Source organism: Cucurbita pepo, chromosome 3 (assembly GCF_057944985.1).
Source record: "Cucurbita pepo subsp. pepo isolate OVF chromosome 3, ASM5794498v1, whole genome shotgun sequence".
In the NCBI taxonomy this organism is placed as follows: domain Eukaryota; kingdom Viridiplantae; phylum Streptophyta; class Magnoliopsida; order Cucurbitales; family Cucurbitaceae; genus Cucurbita; species Cucurbita pepo.
This window is the reverse complement of record NC_141800.1, coordinates 13,367,707-13,386,378: the sequence shown is the minus strand read 5'-3', so window position 1 is coordinate 13,386,378 and position 18,672 is coordinate 13,367,707. Positions and strand designations below refer to the sequence as shown.

The 18,672-nt window shown below is 35.5% G+C and overlaps 3 protein-coding genes across 6 annotated transcripts; all 3 read left to right on the top strand.

The window, feature by feature from the left end:
* The first annotated feature begins 238 nt into the window (after positions 1 to 238).
* On the top strand, positions 239 to 1,384 carry LOC111790383 (dormancy-associated protein homolog 4). The gene is made up of 3 exons (XM_023671270.2): positions 239 to 528; positions 603 to 723; positions 1,204 to 1,384. The coding sequence occupies exons 1-3, from the start codon at positions 291 to 293 to the stop codon at positions 1,229 to 1,231; spliced, it is 387 nt and encodes a 128-aa protein (XP_023527038.1). The 5' UTR covers positions 239 to 290; the 3' UTR covers positions 1,232 to 1,384.
* Positions 1,385 to 4,456: 3,072 nt separating this feature from the next.
* LOC111790355 (peroxisomal (S)-2-hydroxyacid oxidase GLO4) lies at positions 4,457 to 8,480 on the top strand. 3 transcript variants are annotated; one of them, XM_023671232.2, is made up of 12 exons: positions 4,457 to 4,675; positions 5,496 to 5,644; positions 5,720 to 5,844; positions 5,923 to 5,969; positions 6,047 to 6,124; positions 6,236 to 6,360; positions 6,484 to 6,541; positions 6,766 to 6,828; positions 6,907 to 6,976; positions 7,110 to 7,210; positions 7,420 to 7,524; positions 8,141 to 8,480. In XM_023671232.2, the coding sequence occupies exons 1-12, from the start codon at positions 4,565 to 4,567 to the stop codon at positions 8,318 to 8,320; spliced, it is 1,212 nt and encodes a 403-aa protein (XP_023527000.2). In that variant the 5' UTR covers positions 4,457 to 4,564; the 3' UTR covers positions 8,321 to 8,480. The 3 variants fall into 3 exon arrangements, with proteins under 3 accessions (XP_023527000.2, XP_086978342.1, XP_086978343.1); XM_087122216.1 differs by lacking the exon at positions 4,457 to 4,675 and adding an exon at positions 4,690 to 4,773; XM_087122217.1 differs by lacking the exon at positions 4,457 to 4,675 and adding an exon at positions 4,890 to 5,037.
* A 3,698-nt stretch (positions 8,481 to 12,178) lies between these two features.
* LOC111790250 (peroxisomal (S)-2-hydroxyacid oxidase GLO4-like) lies at positions 12,179 to 15,461 on the top strand. Of its 2 annotated transcripts, XM_087122218.1 has the most exons (11): positions 12,179 to 13,032; positions 13,111 to 13,235; positions 13,317 to 13,363; positions 13,441 to 13,518; positions 13,624 to 13,748; positions 13,874 to 13,931; positions 14,063 to 14,125; positions 14,204 to 14,273; positions 14,404 to 14,504; positions 14,613 to 14,717; positions 14,847 to 15,459. In XM_087122218.1, the coding sequence occupies exons 1-11, from the start codon at positions 12,890 to 12,892 to the stop codon at positions 15,024 to 15,026; spliced, it is 1,095 nt and encodes a 364-aa protein (XP_086978344.1). In that variant the 5' UTR covers positions 12,179 to 12,889; the 3' UTR covers positions 15,027 to 15,459. The 2 variants fall into 2 exon arrangements, with proteins under 2 accessions (XP_086978344.1, XP_086978345.1); XM_087122219.1 differs by lacking the exon at positions 12,179 to 13,032 and having other exon boundaries at positions 13,133 to 13,248; positions 14,847 to 15,461.
* The last annotated feature ends 3,211 nt before the right edge of the window (positions 15,462 to 18,672 follow it).

Sequence of the window (18,672 nt, the reverse complement as noted above, 5' to 3'; positions counted from 1 at the left end):
TAGGTGTCAAGTGGAAGTGCAGTGATATATGCACTTAGACACATCACAACAGACGGTAGATTTCAACCTTGTTTGTAGACCAATCCAAATAAGGTGATTATTTATAAAATAGAACATATTAGCGAAGTAGTTGATTCCGGAGCTGCAAAGCCAGGTAGAAGGCGGAAGGAAGCAACGCCACTCAATCAAATCAAATCATTTAATGTCAAAGACTTTTCAGTCCATGATGTTCATTATTTAGCACAACCCACCACCACCACCACCGTCTTCTACTCCTAATTAATTCCACTATGAGTTTCCTCCAAAAATTATGGGACGACACCCTGGCCGGTCCGGCGCCGGATTCCGGCCTCAGCCGTCTCCGTAAGTACAATTCCTTCTCCGCCTCTAGATCTCCGCCCATGTTATCAAACGACGCCGTCTCTAATCTTCCTCCAAGAATCGAAATCCCCAGCCCCACGCTCTCCCAGGCCTCCTTCCCTGAATCCCCGATCGCCCCTTCAACTCCGCGGACTCCACCGTCAACTCGTAAGTAGTAAACTTTTGTGTTGGAATCCAGTCGTATCTCTTGACTTTGACTGGATCGTACGGTGTTGATGCAGCTCCGGAGACACCGAGAGGGGACCACGTGAAGAGACTCACCAGAAGAAGAACCATTGATTACCCTCCCCGCCGCCGCCCTCTCGAAGGACCTGAACAAACCAGCCCATCTGTTTATGATTGGTTAGTTTGTCTCCCTCCGATTATAAATGTGTGAAAATCCCTCCTTAACCGACTTATTTTAAAAAAATTCATAAGCTCTGGTGGCAGTGCTTTGGATTTTCTCAAAATGCCTTGTACCAATAAAAATAGTATTATTTGATTACAAACCCATGATCATTCTCTAAATTAGCCGATACACTTCCTCTTTTGGAGTCTTAGTCATTTTTTTACTATGCTTTTGTTCGATATTTGAGGATTCTATTAACATGGCTAAGTTTAGGGGCATGACTCTGATACCATGTTAAATGAACACACTCTCTACAATGGTATGATATTGTCCACTCTGAGCATAAGTTCTGACGACTTTGTTTTGGGCTTCCTCAAAAGAACTTGTACTAATAGAGATAGTATTATTTAATTATAAACCCATGACCATTTCTTAAATTAATGAATCGTTACCTGTGAACTAATGACTGACATAATTTGTGATTATTATTTCAGGATTGTAATAACTGCATTAGATCGTTGACCGATAGAGGAGAACAACGGAACGGAGGTGAGGAAGAACAAAATGAACGTTTCTAATTTCACTGTTTTTTTTTTTTTTTTGTACAAATCTCTTTCATAATATTAGATTTTGTATGTGTAAATCCTATATAATTACTGTGTCTGTTTTTGATAATTATTTAGTTTTTATTTATTAAAAAATTAAATTTATAAATAGAAAAAACTAATTAATTCTAAAACACCCATTAATCCTAAATTAACAGCTTAATTAAATACTAAGTAAACTATTAATTTCTCTTTTAAAGGACACCGGACTGTCTACTATCTCATCTTTTCCATAAATATCAAATTAAATAAATCGATGCAATTAAATAATTTAAGCGCTACAAAAATTAAGATAAGTTTAAATAAAATTAAAATATATGATAATGACGGGAATATTTGTTGTCATGTACACAAACAATTTAATAATTTTTTTTTTAATATTTAGGATCATAAATAAATAAATTATTAATAATGGACCATTTTATCAATCAATTATGGACTTCTAGTGTTATTATTTTTATGTCAATTATTGATAGACTATTTTAATGTCGATTATTGATTGATTAAATAACAAAGGATCGTACACATAATTAGAATTATATTTCAAAAGGCCAATTTTTTTTATTATTAAATTATTTTATTTTGTAATTAGATAAAATTTGATGGAATTAAAAATTAAAATGAAAATTAATATAATTTAAGAGATATAAGTTATTATTATTATTTTTTAAAAAAATCAATTTTACTCGAATTTTGTTATAATTTCTCGATCTTAATCTTTTCCTTTTAATAAATTTATTTATGAGTTCAATAAGTATAAATTTTATAAATTTTTTAGAAAATGACATTAAATGAATAAGCTTATTTATTTTTAAGACATTTTTTAAAATTAAAATTAGTAAACGAATTTACAAAATTTACAGAAATTAAAACAAGAACAAAAATTACCACGTTTATCCACGTCGGATAAATCTAGGAGGCTATGACCGCAAATATATCCCAATTGTTTTTACAGTCCGTTAATTTCCCTAAACCAAATGAAAAATTTGCTTTACTTTACTGGCTTTCCCTCTGATTTTTCTTTAGTGTTTCCGCTGATCATGATTCGGGATTGATTTTGTATCGTACTTTTCTTTGGGGTAAATGACTTCGTTGTTGCTATGAATTGTAATTGGAACTTTAAATGAGTTCGTGTTCTGTTTAATCATTGTTGGATTTAGAAAACAATCGGTTCATTTTTTTTTGCAAAATGTTGTCTCAGATGAAGAACACGCGTCTTCATTATAATTGTAGTTTACGCTAATAATCAGATGGATGTCACTCTTAAACCGAGCGAATTTGGCGGAATTTCAAGGATTTCCGTTATTTAGTTCGGTTTGTTAGAATTACAGAAAATGTGTTTCTTCGGTCTATATGTTTATTGTTGAGTTTGCACTGGAAGTGGGAAGGGACTTGGAAATACGATCATTGTGATATTCGGAACAAATGTTGAAGGTTTTAAATCACCAATACGTACATATCTTAATTTCATCGTTGTTTTCTTTTTCTGTCTCTTTATTTTCTTTGATGTAATCTAGGTATTTCAAGTTTTCGGTCCCAAGCATATTCAAATTGTTTCTTGTTTATGAGACAATTTGACGAACTTGCCGAATGGTGTTTCAAATTTTATCAAAGTTACATAGGTGTTAAATCAAAGATGGTGAAGCTGATAATGATTGCCCGTGTTCTGATGGTCTTATGCTGATGGACTAGATAATGGTCGTGATTTGAGAGATGCTGAGCAGCAAGCAAAACGTTGTTTAAGAAACTATCAAGAGGACGGAATGAACCTTCGAAGATGTCTATTGAAACCGGCTCTTATGTTTTCCAGTATCCTCGCATCACCCAAGTTTGCATTCCATGCGCAATGAAATCACATAAGTTATATTCTTGTCATGCATTCATTAGGCCACCATTTAGGCAATACCAAGATCATAGTCTAAAGCCGATTTTGGACTTTGACACCAAACCATAATGTATGGTTGGAACTGAAACATTCTTGAACTATTTTGGTTCCATTTCTTCCCATATTCATTGACGGTGTTCATACTATTATTTTAGAAGTGTCTGGTGTTGGATGATGAAAGTCCCACAACCGCTTATTTAGGGAATGATCATGAATTTATAATCAAGAATACTCTTTCCATTAGTATGAGGCATTTTGAGCAAACATGAGAGCTTATGCTCAAAGTAGACAATATCATACCAGAGAGTCGTGTTCGTCTAACATCTGGATTTTATGTTTACTTGACAGCATTCAGTTATATAATTGAAGGGCGTGTTTTCACAACCCAACCCGAAATGTTTCGTTCAGTTATATAATTGAAGGGCGTGTTTTCACAACCCCGTTTTATTTATCCACAATTTATAATTATTTTTTGAGTTTTATTTATCCACAATTTATAATTATTCGGATACAATCTTAGATAAAATATATTAAAAATTCACATACAAACATAAATCAATTTATAATTATTGAAAAAAAAAAATCTCTATTTTCGGGTTGGGTTACCAATTTTTTTTTGAAGTTTTATTTATTCACAATTTATAATTATTCGGATATAAAATATATTAAAAATTTACTATAAATAACTAAATACCGATATTTCTTGAAAATGATAATTATTCGAATACAATCTTAGATAAAATATATTAAAAATTCACATACAAACACAAATCATGTATAATTATTGACAAAAGAAAAAAAAAAAAATCAATAAAAAAACCAACAAACGAAAATTATAAAAATGGTATAAAATGTGTCTAGCGTCAAACCTCAATAAAAAAACAACCAGCGAAAATTATAAAAATGGTATAAAATGTGTCTAGCGTCAAACCCAGGGTTCCTGTAGAAACCTCAGTATCACTCTGGCAAACTCATTACTAAAAAAAATTCTTAATATATTTTATATATTTTTGTTTGGCTCGGGTCAACTCAAAGGTTTTGCCCATGAACCCAAAACTGAACCGATTCAATTCGGGTTTAGAAAAAATGAACTCAACCCTACCTGAAATACAATCCAAGCTAACCCAACCCATCCCTTGTTATGAATTGGTTATGGAAGAATTAATCTTGCCACATCTCTGGAAAGCAACAGAGCTGATTTGTGGTGCGATTGATAAATGACAACAGGCCTTAATCCTGCCACTGCTCTATTTGATAATGAGGAATAGCACACTGGTCTGTTTGATAATGAGGAATAGCTGGCCTCCACATTGGGATCATCAATGTCAAAGTTGTCAACACTGGTCTGTTTGATAGATATTTTCTATGGTGCACGTATTCATTAGCAAAATTTCTGTCCTCAACTACTTCAACTTCTCGACCCATTCTCCACTGAAGGCTGCACCTTCGAGCTTAGGTCAAAATTACAACATCAAGGTAAAATCTGATTCCAGTCTTTTAAATTGTTTGCGGCGATCATCATATTTTTCTGTTTTCCATGAAAGTGACGAAGTGTTATTCCTTAGATTCCATCTGTAAGCTTTACTTTTTGCTGATCTACTGCTTTCTTAATGTAAGTTTTCGTTAAGATTACTGAGAAAAAAGGTTCGTGGGACATCTTGCTTTTCCCTGGTTGTGATGCCTTTGTAAATGCTAGTGTGTCATGTTCGACATATGAATTTTGGTTAACCAGTATGTTGGTACTGTATGTTTCAGTGGGGAAACGGGGAAGCTTCGTATCTCCCCCTCCTCAATAAGTAGAATAAGATCGTAGTAGAGAAAATAAAGTTGCATATCATGTAAGATACTCCTTCCATTTTTTCAAGTTTTTGTTTCAAAAGATGATTAAAGAACACAATTCAATGGTCGAACTTTTGGGCAAGACCTTCCCATATTCTTCAACTGTTTGAACAACATATTGATCCATCTTCAGTCCTTCCTAGAGGATTACAGACCAAATCTTAAAACAACCATTGTAGCTATGCCTTTTGTTCTGGTTTACTTTGCTCTTGCTTGTTTACTGGGTGTTGTGGAGAACTCGCTCTTGTCTCATTTATTTGAATGCATCATCCTAAATCCATGGTACCATAAGTCTCTTATTATAAACTTTTAGAGAGTTGAGAAAATCCTCTTAATTCAATCCACTGTGCTTCAAGACCTTTAGTGGCTACTAGATCTTTGGGTGGCACCTGTTACTCTTTTCTTAACACATATAAGTATCAATCTCTTAAGGATGTTCTGGTCTCTTTTTTGTCAGGGTAAAATGTCTTCTGAACCAGTGAATGTGAATGACTTCAAAGAAATGGCTAGGTTGAAACTTCCAAAAATGTACTATGATTTCTACGCAGGAGGGGCTGAGGACGAACACACACTTAGAGAGAACATACAAGCTTTCTGTAGAATCATGTAATTTTGAAGCTAACTAACGATTTCTTTGAAAACGTCACGCTATATGTTAGTCATGGTTTCTATGGTTTTCAGGATTCGACCTCGAGTTCTCGTGGACGTGAGCCAAATTGATATGTCAACAACCATATTGGGCCATCGCATCTCCGCACCTATCCTGGTTGCCCCCACTGCTGCACATAAGTTGGCATTCCATGAGGGTAAACCTTTTGGTATATTGCTTAGTTGAGAATTGATTTTCATTCTACTTTTTCTTGATGATATCTTTGATTTTTCAGGAGAACAAGCCACGGCCAGGGCAGCTGCTGCTGCAAAAACTATAATGGTACTAATGTGACTACAAGCTATAAGTTATTTTACTTGCTGAATTTGCTAATTGAGTTAAGTTGCTTTTGTTTGTAGATTCTGTCTTACTCTTCGACCTGTTCAATAGAGGAAGTTGCCTCTAGCTGCAATGCTGTCCGTTTCTTTCAATTATATGTAAATGACGCTTCTTTTGCACATTTTGCTATCCCTTTTTCAATTCTTTCCTATTGCAGCAATCCAGTTGTTCGCAAGTCTTAATTTTAGTTTTTATTCTGTAATCATCAGATTTACAAAAGGCGCGATATCTCGGCTCTTCTAGCACAAAGAGCTGAGAGATTTGGATACAAGGCAATTGTCCTGACTGCTGATGCTCCTCGACTTGGTAGAAGGGAGGCTGACATAAAGAACAAGTAGCAATATTTCGTTTCAGTTTCTTTCCATAGAAACTTATTAGTACCTTTATCTTGCATCCCAATTGTAAGCTATGCCTTGGTTTTTGTCTCATCTGGAAAAACACTTGGTTAAATTTGTAGGATGATTAGACCACCAATGAAGAATCTTGATGGCCTCATGTCTTTTGACGTTAACGCTGTGAGTATTATTTTGATAAAATCCGGTTTAGAATATTGGAATTACCACTTACTAATACAATGGAGGAATTTTTGAATCTTGCTTGATCAGTAATCTGGGATGTGCATACATCCAAGTTTCCTTTTACTTTCCCTCAAGCACACTTCCATGTATCTTAATTCATATCAAATTAAAAACCTCATTTCTATTGCATAGGCTTACTTGCGACTCACGATCTTATGTAGGATGAAGGTTCAAAGTTCGAAACTTATGCCAACATGACGTTGGATGCATCTCTGCGCTGGGAAGTATGTCCAATAAGCTGCTCAGATTCTTTTTATGTCTATTTTCTTTCCAGTTTAGGTATAATATTTTACCATCCACAGGATATAATGTGGTTAAGATCAACCACTAGTCTGCCAATTCTGATAAAGGGGATTCTCACTCATGAAGATGGTAAGGTTCAGTTATGTGTTAACGATATTAGAATCAAGAAATGAGCCTTCTTTTATCTCCGTCTGGGTTTATGAGTTGTGTTAATGTCAATTGATCAGTCATTTAGTTCTCGAACATGTTTGATGAATGGCAGCAACTAAAGCTGTGGAAGCTGGTGTTGATGGAATTATTGTCTCCAACCATGGAGCCCGCCAACTGGACTTTGCTCCTGCCACTATTTCTGTCCTTGAAGAGGTAAGTTTCATTGTGTACTACTATATTAGCAACAGCTGTGAAAACAAGGAGATAAAATTACTTCAATTCCTGCATAAATTAATTTCACATGACTTGAACTAGATTAGACTGAGAGTCAAGCTTATCAACTTCATCTATACAGTTGCTTTACTTGTAACTGTAATAATCTTCCATCAGTTCGGTTTTTTAACACAGGAAGTTTGATGCAGGTTGTTCATGCTGTCAAGGGCAAAATTCCTGTTCTCTTAGATGGAGGTGTGAGGCGGGGTACAGATGTGTTTAAGGCATTAGCCCTCGGGGCCCAGGCAGTCCTTGTAAGTTCTATACCACCCACTAAAACATTACATATTTTTAGTTAAATCCCTAAACTTTAAGATTTGTATCTGATTAATCCATGAACTTTTATATCTAATAGGTTCTTAAACTTTTAGTTAAGTCTATTAGGCCTCCGAATTTTTCAACTATATGTATGATAAAGTTCTTGATGTATTCAACATTTTTGTAAATTCACGAACGTACTATTAAACACGAACTTAAAAATTTAAGGCTCATTCGAACATAAGATTCAATTTTTATATTTATTAGATAAGTTAATCTTTATTAATTTGAATATATTTGGGACATGTTGAATACTGAATTGAAAGTTGGGACCTATTTGACATTTTTTTAAAGTTAAGAACCTATTAGACATAGAATTATAACTTCAGTGACCTATTAGATACTCTATAGTTTCGTTCCAAGTTACAACGGGATTACACTTGTTTTCACACATAAAAGGTCTCCAATGTTAGATCTGTGCTAAATGATGTTGGATAAAATCCTGGGGTTCTTGGTTTCAACTTATAATTGAATTCTGTTTCTTGTTTCTTGTCTTTGATTATGGGCATGGCTCTCCCCTCTCATGTTAGAAATGGTTGTGATTTGATTCAGATAGGGAGACCAGTTTTATTTGGACTGGCAGCAAAGGGAGAAGGAGGAGTAAGAACAGTGCTGGAGATGCTGAAGAATGAGTTAGAGATTAGTATGGCACTTTCTGGGTGCCCATGCATCAAGGACATTACTAGAAGCCATGTTAGGACACCGTACGATAAGCTGCCTTCAATGCTTTAGTGCCTCTGTATACCATTTATGTATATAATTTAAGCATAGCTGAGTTAGTCTTACAAATAAGAGGAAGCTGGGAACTCTAAAAAAAAAAGAAAGAAAAAAGAAAAAAAAAGAACAACAATGTAAAATAAAAGGTTTGTGTACTCTCCTATTTGCTCTTGCATTCCCCATTTTCTTTCTCGCTTTTTTTTCTTTTCTGTTTCTTCATCTTTCCCTACATTACAAAAAAAAAAAAAAAAAAAAAAAAAAAAAAGAAATAGAAAAAACAGAAAAAGGTCTCTACACATCTGGCCTCATCTCTTTCTTCCCCTATGTGAATTAGGTTTTCTGATTAATTCTTGGACGCATGCTTGCTAAGTCAAGGTTTCTCCTATGTTGTAAGCTTTGTTGGGATATGGAGCCTGATGCCTGGATCTGGTAGAGATATATTTTGAAGATATTTTGTAAATATCTTACAGAGATATATGGTAGATATTTGATAAAAATTTGATAGAGATATATTTGGTAGATTATATCTCTAAATCTTTGAAAGCTATATTTTGTAAATTGAAACTATATATATACCCACTAGGCAGGCAGTGATCTCAAAATGTTCAAAATGTACTTTTCTTCATTCTCTGTATTGTATCTTGTTTTACATACCTGAAGTCATTAATAAACCTTTAGCCAATATTCTTCCTTGAATTTTCTCGCCCTATTCTTTGGGTTCATCTTGATCAAGTGTGCGTTGTGAGCGATCTTAACAAATGGTATCAGAGCGAGACGAGATTCACTACGATCTGTGAAGATGGAAATTTCAAAGATTGGAATTGAAAAATTTGATGGATCCGATTTTAGTTTATGAAAGATGCAGATTGAAGATTGTCTATACCAGAAAGGTCTTCACGAATCCTTGTTGGGGGTGAAGTCGGATACTATGACCACGGAGCAGTGGAAGCTCAAGGATCGTAAGGCTTTAGGGTTGATCCAGTTGACGCTGTTCAGAAACGTGACGTTCAATATTATCAAGGAGAAGACAACGTCAGATCTGTTGTTGAAGTCGAATATGTACGAGAAATTGTCGGCTATGAACAAGGTGTATTTGATGCGGAGGCTGTTCAATCTACAAATGTTTGAAGGAGGATCTGTTGCTGGCCATATAAACGAATCAATATGATTGTAAGTCAACTGAGTTCAGTGGAAATTAATTTCGAGGATGAAATTAAAGCATTGATTTTGATGTCATCTTTACCTGAGTCGTGGAATACTGTTGTTGCCGCAATCAGCAGTTCACGAGGATCTGATAAACTGAAGTTCGATGAAATTCAAGATGTAGTTCTTAGCGAAAGTATTCGCAAACGAGAAATCGGAGATTCATCCGACAATTCTCTCAGTGTTGATCGAAGGGGAAGAAGTAAATCAAAGGGCCCAACCAATGGGCGATCCAAATCAAGGAACCGAGGAAAATCTCCAAACAAACCAAATGTAAAGTGTTGGAGTTGTGGAAAAAAAGGTCACTTTCGGGCATATTATACAAAGAGGAAACAAAATCACAAATCAGAGGATGACGATGATTCGTTACATTCAGCAGAAGACATTGGGGATGCTTTAATCCTTAGCGTGGACAGTCCAATTGAATCCTAGATTTTGGATTCAGTTGCATCTTTTCATTCGTCTCCAAATAAAGAGTTGTTTAGAAATTTCAAGTCTGGAAATTTTGAGGTGTATCTTGCCGACAACAAAGATTTGAAGATCGAAAGAAAAGGGGATGTCTGCATAAAAACTCCGGCAGAAAATCAGTGGAATTATAGGATGTCAGATATATTCCTGGTCTCAAGAAGAACCTGACCTCTATTGGTCAGTTGGATAGCACAGGTTATGCAACAAAGTTTGGGAAGAGTTCTTGGAAGATTGTGAAGAGTGCTATGGTGGTAGCACGTGGCACAAAATCTGGAACCTTGTACACCACTGCAAGGTGTATGAACATGACTGCTGTTGCTGAGAGTGCTTCCAATTCAAGTCTATGACACAATAGACTTGGACATATGAGCATTAAAAGAATGAAGATGCTGGCTGTGGAAAGAATTTTGGAAAGTCTGAAATCTGTTGATATGAGTCCTTGTGTGAACTATGTTATGAGCAAATAAAAACGAGTTAGCTTCACAAAGACTGCCAAAGAATTGAAGAAAGGTTCCGGGACAACAAAGCAAGTGGGAGTTGAGGTTGAGTTGCTGAAAGATTCAACTAGTGATGTAGCAGATACTCAAGAAACTCTTGAGATTGTTGCTGAGTAACTAGAGGTGAAACAAGTGGGAGTTGAGGTTGAGTTGCTGAAAGATTCACCTAGTGATGTTGTAGTGGATACTCAAGAAACTCTTGAGACTATTGCTGAGGAACCAGAAGCGGAGCAAGTGACACCTGAGCAAGTGTTGAAAAGATCATCCAGAACTATCAGAGTACCAGATAGGTATGTACGTTCTTTACACTATCGGTTGGTGATTGATGAAGGGGAACGAAAACCCCTTGACGAGGCCCTATAGTTGGAGGATACAACAAAGTGGGAGCAAGCCATGGATGATGGGATGTCTAGGCTTCAGAAATGCGTTGCTCTTTCATCTGTTGAGGCTGAGTACGTGGCAATAGCTAAAGCTGGAAAGGAGATGATATGGATGACAGATTATCTAGAAGAATTAGGTAAGAAGCAGCGTGAGAAGATTCTTCAGGTAGATAGTTAGAGTGTCATGTAGTTGGCGAGGAACCCGGTCTATCATTCAAAGACAAAACACAAAAGGCGATACCATTTCACTCGAAGGTTAGTGGAAGATGGTGATGTGTTTGGAGTAGATAGAGGGTACAAGGAATCCAACAAACATTTTGTGTTGATGTTGGAACATTGAGGTTGTGCAAAGCCTCAAGTGGTATGGTACAGATTGAGAATGAAATTCTTGGTTGACTGGATCAGTCTCCAATTGGGAGATTGTTGGGGTTGACTGGATCAGTCTCCAAGTGGGAGATTGATGGGATATGGAGCTTGATGCCTAGATCTGGGGGAGATATATTTGAAAGATATTTCGTAAAGATCTGATAGAGATATATATGGTAGATATTTGGTAAAGATTTGATAGAGATATATTTGTTAGATTATATCTAGTAGGTTTAAATCTTTGAAAGCTATATTTAGTAAATTGAATCTATATATATACCCCATTAGGCAGTGCTCTAAAAAACGTACTTCTCTTTATTCTCTGTATTCTATCTTGTTGTACATCCCTAAAGTCATCAATAAAACTTTTAGCCAATATTTCTCCTTGAATTTTCTCTCTCCTGTTCTTTGTGTTCATCTTGATCGAGTGTGCGTTGTTAAGCGATCCTAACAAGCTTTATATTAGTATTTAACCTCATTTATTCAATTTTATTATTTAATAACTATTTATTCAATTTTAATTGCAAGTTAACCTCATTTATTTGTTAAAATCTGAAGTTATTAGTGTAATATAGAATAGTATGTGGTTGAAGAAGCAAGGTAAGAGTTTATTTGGCACATACTTGCAATGGTCTGCTTAATGAGGCATAGCTGGCCTCTACATTCTGTAATAATTATGAATTTAATATCAATCACAGTAGATGTCTACATTGTTTATATTAATCTCTTCTTCACTGAAAGGCTGCACCTTCGAGCTTGGCTCAAAACGTACAGCATCCAGGTATGAACTGATTTCAGCCTCTTTTCAACTGTTTGCGACAATGATCATGTTTTTCTGCTCATCCACTGCTTTGTAAACTCAGTTTCGTTACCATTACTTGTATTCCTCGTGGCTTGTCAAGAAAGTCACCCTCTAAACTGATTATAAATTATTATTTGTCAGAATTTTGGCTATATTCTGTAACGACCCAGATCCACCACTAGCAGATATTGTCCTCTTTGGGCTTTTCCTTTCGAGCTTTCCCTCAAGGCTTTAAAACGCGTTTGATAGGGGAAGGTTTCTACACCCTTATAAATGATGTTTTGTTCTCCTCCCCAACCAATGTGGGACATCACAATCCACCCCCCTTCGGGGCCAGCGTCCTTACTGGCATACTGCCTCGTGTCTACTCCCCTTCGGGGAACAGCGAGAAAGCTGGCACATCGTCTGGTGTCTGCTCTGATACTATTTGTAACGACCCAGATCCACTGCTAGCAAATTTTGTCCTCTTTGGGCTTCCCCTCAAGGCTTTAAAACACGTCTGCTAGGAGAAGGTTGTCACACCCTTATAAATTGTGTTTTGTTCTCCTCCCCGACCATGTGGGACATCATATCTTTACTCCTCTAGGATTACAGATCAATTCTTTAAACAACCATCCTAACTATGCCTTTTGTTCCTTGTTTACTAGGTGTTTTGTTGTGGAGAACTCACTTTTGTCTCATTTATTTGAATGCATCATCCTAACTTCTTGCTACCATAAGTTTCTTACTATAAAGAAAGTTGAGAAAATCCTCTTAATTCAATCCACTGTGCTTCCAGATCTTTGTGTAGTACCTGTTAGTCTTTTCCTAAACAAAATTTAGTATCTGTCACTTAAGGATAGTCTGGTCTCTTTTTTGTCAGGGTAAAATGTCTTCTGAACCAGTGAACGTGAATGACTTCAAAGAATTAGCCAGGAATGCACTTCCAAAAATGTACTATGATTACTACGCTGGGGGAGCTGAGGACGAACACACGCTTAGAGACAACATACAAGCTTTCCATAGAATCACGTAACTTCGAAGCTAAGCAACGATTTCTTTGTAGAACTCATGCTATATGTTATTCATGGCCGTCTGTATGGTTTATAGGATTCGGCCTCGAGTTCTGGTGGATGTGAGCCAAATTGATATGTCAACAACCATATTGGGCTATCCCATCTCTGCACCTATCCTGGTTGCTCCCACTGCTGCACATAAGTTTGCTATCCCTGAAGGTTACTCCTTTTGGTATCTTGCTTACTTGAGAACTGATTTTCATGCCACTTTTTTTCTTGATGATATCTGTGATCTTTCAGGAGAACTAGCCACGGCCAGGGCAGCTGCTGCTGCAAACACTATAATGGTACTAATGTGACTACAAGCGATGAATTATTTTACTTCTGCAATTTGGTAACTGAATTAAGTTGCTTTCGTTTGTAGATTCTGTCTTACTCTTCCACCTGTTCAATGGAGGAAGTTGCCTCTAGCTGCAATGCTGTCCGTTTCTTTCAATTACATGTAAACTACACTTCTTTTGCACATTTTTTTTTACCATCCCTTTTTCAATCCTTTCCTATAGCACTAATCCAGGTCTTCGCAAGTTCTAAATTAGTTTCTCATTAGATTTCCAAACGGCGCGATATCTCGGCGCTGCTAGTACAGAGAGCTGAGAGATTTGGATACAAGGCAATTGTCCTGACTGCTGATACTCCTCGACTTGGAAGAAGGGAGGCTGACATAAGGAACAAGTAGCAATGTTTCACATCTCAGTTTCTTTCCATAAAATCTTCTTAATTCCTTTATCTTGCATCCCAATTGTAAGCAATGCCTTAGTTTTTGTCTCATCGGGAAAAGCACTTGGTTAAATTTGTAGGATGATTGGCTTTCCAGTGAAGAATCTTGAAGGTCTCATGTCTATTGACGTTAAATCTGTGAGTAATATTTTGATCAAATCCGGTTTAGTTATCTGGGATGATACTGCCATATTTGTTAACTCATATCAAATTATAGAACCTCATTTCTATTTCTCCTAGGCTTATTTACAACTCACGATCATATGTAGGACCAAGGTTCAAAGTTAGAAGCTTATTACAACGAGATGTTGGATGCATCTATACGTTGGGAAGTATGTCCAATAAACTGCTCAGATTCTTTGTATGTCTATTTTATTTCCAGTTCAGTTATAATCTTCTACCATCCACAGGATATAGGGTGGTTAAGATCAATCACTAATCTGCCAATTCTGATAAAGGGGATTCTCACTCATGAAGATGGTAAGGTTCAGTTATGTCTTAAATGATATTAGATTCAAGAAATGAGCCTTATTTTATCTCCTCCTGGTTTATGTGTTGTGTTAATGTCCATTGATCGGTCGAGTTCTTAAACATGTTTGATGACTGGCAGCAACTAAAGCGGTGGAAGCTGGTGTTGATGGAATTATTGTCTCCAATCATGGAGCTCGTCAACTAGACTTTGCTCCTGCCACTGTTTCTGTCCTTGAAGAGGTAAGTTTCATTGTGTACTAATTCTATATTAGCGTAAGATGTGAAAACAGGGAGATAACTGTAACAATCTTTTATCAGTAAAGTTTTTTTAACAAGTAGCGCATGCAGGTTGTTCATGCTGTCAAGGGTAAAGTTGCTGTGCTCTTAGATGGAGGTGTGCGGCGAGGTACAGATGTGTTTAAGGCACTAGCTCTTGGTGCGCAGGCAGTCCTTGTAAGTTCTATACCCCCAACTAAAACACTATACTTTTGTGGCTAAATCTGTGCTAAACGATGTTAGATAAAATCATGGGGTTCTTGGTTTCTTAGCTCTCATGTTAGAAATGGTTGTGATTTGATTCAGATAGGGAGGCCAGTTTTATTTGGGCTGGCAGCAAAGGGAGAAGGAGGAGTAAGAACAGTGCTGGAGATGCTGAAGAATGAGTTGGAGATTAGTATGGCACTTTCTGGGTGCCCGTGCATCAAGGACATTACTAGAAGCCATGTTAGGACACCGGACCATAAGCTGCCGTCAATGCTTTAGTGCCTCTGCATACTATATATATATATAAGGAAAAAAAAGTAGAATAAGCGGTTTGTTTACCCTTTCATGAAATCCCTTTCATGAAATCAATGTTATAAGCGTAAAGCGAATAAACAACTAGCACAAATTTGATAACATATAACCGAGGTAGAAAGAATTGATAACTAGTCACATCCCACTATAGAACAGTAAAGACCTATGTAACATGAAAGCAAGTAAAATGAGTTTTGAACGGGCATGTGACCATGGACAACACATTCGGATAAACATGACCCACACATATGATACGTGGCTACAAATAACATGTCTTGGACAAGCATGATTGTGACATCCTCTCCCACTCAATTGGTTGACTTCTCTGTCAACCAACTCTTCACAAACTTAGGGATGTAAGATGATGCTGACTTCAGGTTTCTCGATGTGCTTCCAATTGGTCTTAGCATTGAGGAGTCTCTTCCAATCTGTAAGTGTTGAAAACCACTTCTTGGTTTGTCTTCACATCTTCTTTGTTGGAGTCTCTCCAACTTTCTCCATTGCGAAATTCTTCTTCGTTACATGAGGTCATACAACCTCCTTGTGCTTGGTGTCTTCTTGGTCGAGATAGTTACGTTTCAAGTTATTGACGTGGACAACAGGACTAGTCCCCGTCCATGGGAGAAATTGGATCCTATATGATGCATTTTCGACTCTGTGGATAGCTTCGACTAGTCCAAAGTATTTATACACTCGTTCTTTGTTCTTACTGCTTTGAATTGGAGTTGACCTAACCTCAATTCAATCATAACTCTCTCTCCATTTTGAAATTGTCATGACTGACGCTTCTGCCCGTTCTCTTCATCCTTCTGGATTGTTTTTCTAAGTGAGCACGAGTTATTTCAGAGGTTTGTCTCCCCACTTCCATAAAGTTGTTGGCTTGGGTCTCTCCCCAGCATTTGGGTGATAACTGACAAGATTTGTTGAGGGTCTAATGAACCCACTGTCAACTAGTCATTTAGCTGTTTGTAGAATTTAGCTAACTTAACTGTGGCAGACGATCTCTCCTTCGACATAAAATTAATCTTGTGATTTATCTCTCTAGGTGGAGATGAACCTTTTATCTTACCTTCTGATTTTGCATTGTTGTGTTCTTGTAGGGTTCGTGAGATTTCTGTTGGAGTGAACTCACTCGAGCTTCCCTCTTCAACCATGACAATGACAATGACAATGGATTCATCATCGGTAAGATCCATTCTCAACTGTAACACTGACATCATCTTCACCCCTTTTGGATGACGAGTGATTGTTCGAATAATTGTTGGGTTAGACCCCGTTACTACTAAATATTTCGCTAGGGGCATGTAAATGACTTTGTGTTCAAGTAGAAAATCCATTCCTAACATGATGTTGTAGTCGTCCATCTTGACAATTACAAAACCAGTTTATCCAGCCCAAGTTTCTATCCTGATCGGAGTTCTCTTTGTAACCTCTAAAATAGGCAAGGCTATTCAATTGTCAACTTTTATTCGTCTTATATCTCGATGTCATAGGATGTTTAAGTATTTCGTTTTGGTCTCTATCATGAAGTTGTGGGTGGCTTCAAAGTTGAAAATAGTGTTCTTGGCCACTCTCTGGTTGACCTAGGCCTCAATATACATAAAACCATGTTCCACCGATCTTCTATCTCATTCACTCTCTTCGGAGGGCAGATAAATACTTTAGGGCCCTCATGCGGGATTTTCCACGCTTTCGACTAGCAGTGTTTCAACTTTTACATTCTCGTACTCTAAATTCATTTCAAGTTTTGCAGGGAAGGCATAGAGTGCCACTTTTTCTGGGCACTCGGTTTCTTGGTGGACCCCTTGCATATGAAATAAAACAAAGGGGCCTTGATTTTTACTGTGATTGTTCTAGCTGTGAGGTCACTGCCATGGAGTTTTACCTTTATGTTGGGAGAACTCGCATTCACCTTCTCCACCTTAAAATTTGTCACTTCTCCTACCTTTTGGGAGATCTGGGTTGATCATTTTTATTAGCTTGGTTCGTCTTATATCTTGGTGTTGATCGATGTTAAGTTCAAAAAGTCGTTCGATTATAATATATGTCGTGGAAGGTCTTAAACTCTTTGTCGTAGAGCTTGGTCCTCGCCCACTTTAACCCCTCAACAAAATCGAACCCCTGTCTTTCTCATACATGTCACAAATATCTAACATAATCTTAGAAAACTACTTTAACTGCCTTAGATATTGCTAGTATGCTTTAGCTCCTTTAACCTTTTTCTTGTCATTATCTCCACATTCTTAACAAAAAATTGAGGGCGGGTTCTTGTTTTAAGCTCTCCCAACTATTCAATTCATACGATTTGAGTTGGGTTGGACTGAAATATTTTTCAAAAAATATATTAAAACTAAATTACAAATTTTAATTAAATATTTGAAAATTAGTAAATAAATATTTTACAAACTAATTACCTTTATTAAAAACAAGAATGAGGAACCATGAACCAACCTAACCCAACAAATTTATGATTAGATTGAGTCGAGATCATTATTTAATAAAGATTATTTAAATTAAAAAAATTACAACCGATCAAATTCAACCCGAATAAATTTTATTCTAGTAAAGATAAGACGGGGATATGGTACAAGTTCTCAATACTTTTTTTAATACCCATATTTAGTTTGTCCCAAATACTTCCTCTTTGGACGGTTTTATATATTTATTTTATTTTATTCTAACTTTTAAATGCTTAAATTTTAAAAAAAAATAATAATAATTCACAACAATATATTAAAATAACATAATTATTTATTTAATTTGACTGTAATAAATTAATAATACTTGATAATGCTTTAATATATATATATATATATATATATATATATATATATATATATATATATATTCCATTAAAGATAAGAACATGTAATAGTAGTTAATTAATAATCCATGGATTTAAATTAATTAACTTTATTTGTTAAATTAATTTATTGTATGGAATTTTAATAATCACAATTGACTTTTTTTTTTTTTTTTTAATAATATTCCTCCCTTATTCCAATATTAATCCTTACTAAAAATAAAATAACATCCATAAAAGACAAAAATTTGCAACATTCTCATGTTCATCTAAAAAGAGATTTATTCTTCAAAACATCTTATTCTCGATATCTATTATCCATATACATCTAATAAAACTTTTAGTTATTTAATATATATATTTAATATTAAAAGTGTATTATATATATATAAATAATGTATACATGTATTCTCCACTTTTCACTCGAACATATTCTTTGGTTCGTTTAATAGCGTCCAACTCATTCTTAAGATGAGTTGGAATAAAATATTACGAAAATTAAAATAATTCTTCTAACTTATATATAATTTTAATGGTTCAAAATTCGAAATATCACTATTTTTTTTTAATTCACTAAAAATAAATAAATAATAATAAAAGAATCATTTTAATCGAATAATTGATTAGATTTCGGAAGAAAAAAAAAGTACACCAATGAATAGATTTCTCGATAAAAATATTATTTAATTATTATTCTACAATATTTAATTAATTTAGTCTATCCTTATTAATTATAAATTGAATTTGAATTAATTAATTACATATTACTACTAATTTGAAATAAATAATTAGTTATAGTTATTAAAAACA